The 1145-nt window shown below is 32.7% G+C and overlaps 1 protein-coding gene across 1 annotated transcript in view; it reads left to right on the plus strand.

The window, feature by feature from the left end:
• Paip1 (poly(A) binding protein interacting protein 1) overlaps positions 1-738 on the plus strand; it is a 49058-nt gene extending 48320 nt beyond the window's left edge. Inside the window, exon 10 of the mRNA XM_013018511.1 lies at positions 459-738. Within this exon, the coding sequence (XP_012873965.1) occupies positions 459-552 (94 nt within the window). The 3' untranslated portion in view covers positions 553-738. The remainder of the gene's footprint in view (positions 1-458) is intronic.
• Positions 739-1145: the final 407 nt, after the last annotated feature.

A 1145-nucleotide genomic window follows, 5' to 3' on the forward strand; every position in this document is an offset into this window, starting at 1 on the left:
GCTGTAGCTCAAGTGGTAGAGCGCTCGCCTTGAGCTGAAGAGCTGAGGGACAGCGCCCAGGCCCAGAGTTCAAGCCCCACGACCGACAAAAAAAAAAATAATGAAATAGTAAATGGGGAAATGATTTCACCAGAGGAAAATGGTATGTCTGAAATTATGTTCTAGTTACAGTGTAATTGTTTATTGGGAAGGTTCAAATTTATGATAAATCAATCTTCAGGTCCAAGTATACATATATGTCAAATCTTTGATTAGTAACAGACTCCTCCGACAATTCAAATATTTGGTTTTCAGAGGACTGCCTCTTACATTCTTCTAGAATTAGCCTTCTGTTTACTATAGTTAAGTCAAAGGAAAGTCACAAAATTGTACATGTCTATATGTATATAGCTAAACACCTTAAGGCAGTTTCTGAATTGAAAAACATTAAACTCATTCATATTTGGTTTGTTTTGTAGATATTTGGATGATATTGATGATGAGATGGACCCAGAAATTGAAGAAGCTTATGAAAAGTTTTGTTTGGAATCAGAGCGTAAGCGAAAACAGTAAAGTTAAATTTCAGCATATCAGTTTTATAAAAGTTTAGGTATGGTGATTTAGCAGAATACAGGAAAGCAAGAAAATATGTTACACTTATACCAAATTAAGGATGTTGAGTTATGTTACTAATGTATGCAACTTTAATTTTGTTTAACACCATCTGCCAAAATAAACTTTATTCCCTATAACTTAAAATGTGTATATATATAAAATAGTTTATTATGTACAGTTAATTCCACTGTTTTGGCTGCAATAAAATCGATTTTGAAATAAAGGAAATGTTGAAAGTAAATTTTGCTAGCTGGGTTAGATGCTTATCCTTTAAATTCTCCTTTCCTTGAGAGAAAAAGTCTTAGCCTGGAAATACATATTACTGTGAAAATGTAGCATTCTTTTTTAGATATGACTTACAGCTTTTAGTTTGACATTTGTGTCTCAATTGAATTTCAAATACTAATCATAATCATGAATACCTTTAGCCGTAAAGTCTTGGAATATATCAACAACTGATTTACTGATATAGATGTTAATTAATACCAAGGGCTTTTGAAATGTCCTAAATATAGGGAGGGGAGGTGGAGAACTTAGAACTCCCACCCAAA

This window comes from Dipodomys ordii, unplaced genomic scaffold (genome assembly GCF_000151885.1).
Source record: "Dipodomys ordii isolate 6190 unplaced genomic scaffold, Dord_2.0 Scaffold41, whole genome shotgun sequence".
In the NCBI taxonomy this organism is placed as follows: domain Eukaryota; kingdom Metazoa; phylum Chordata; class Mammalia; order Rodentia; family Heteromyidae; genus Dipodomys; species Dipodomys ordii.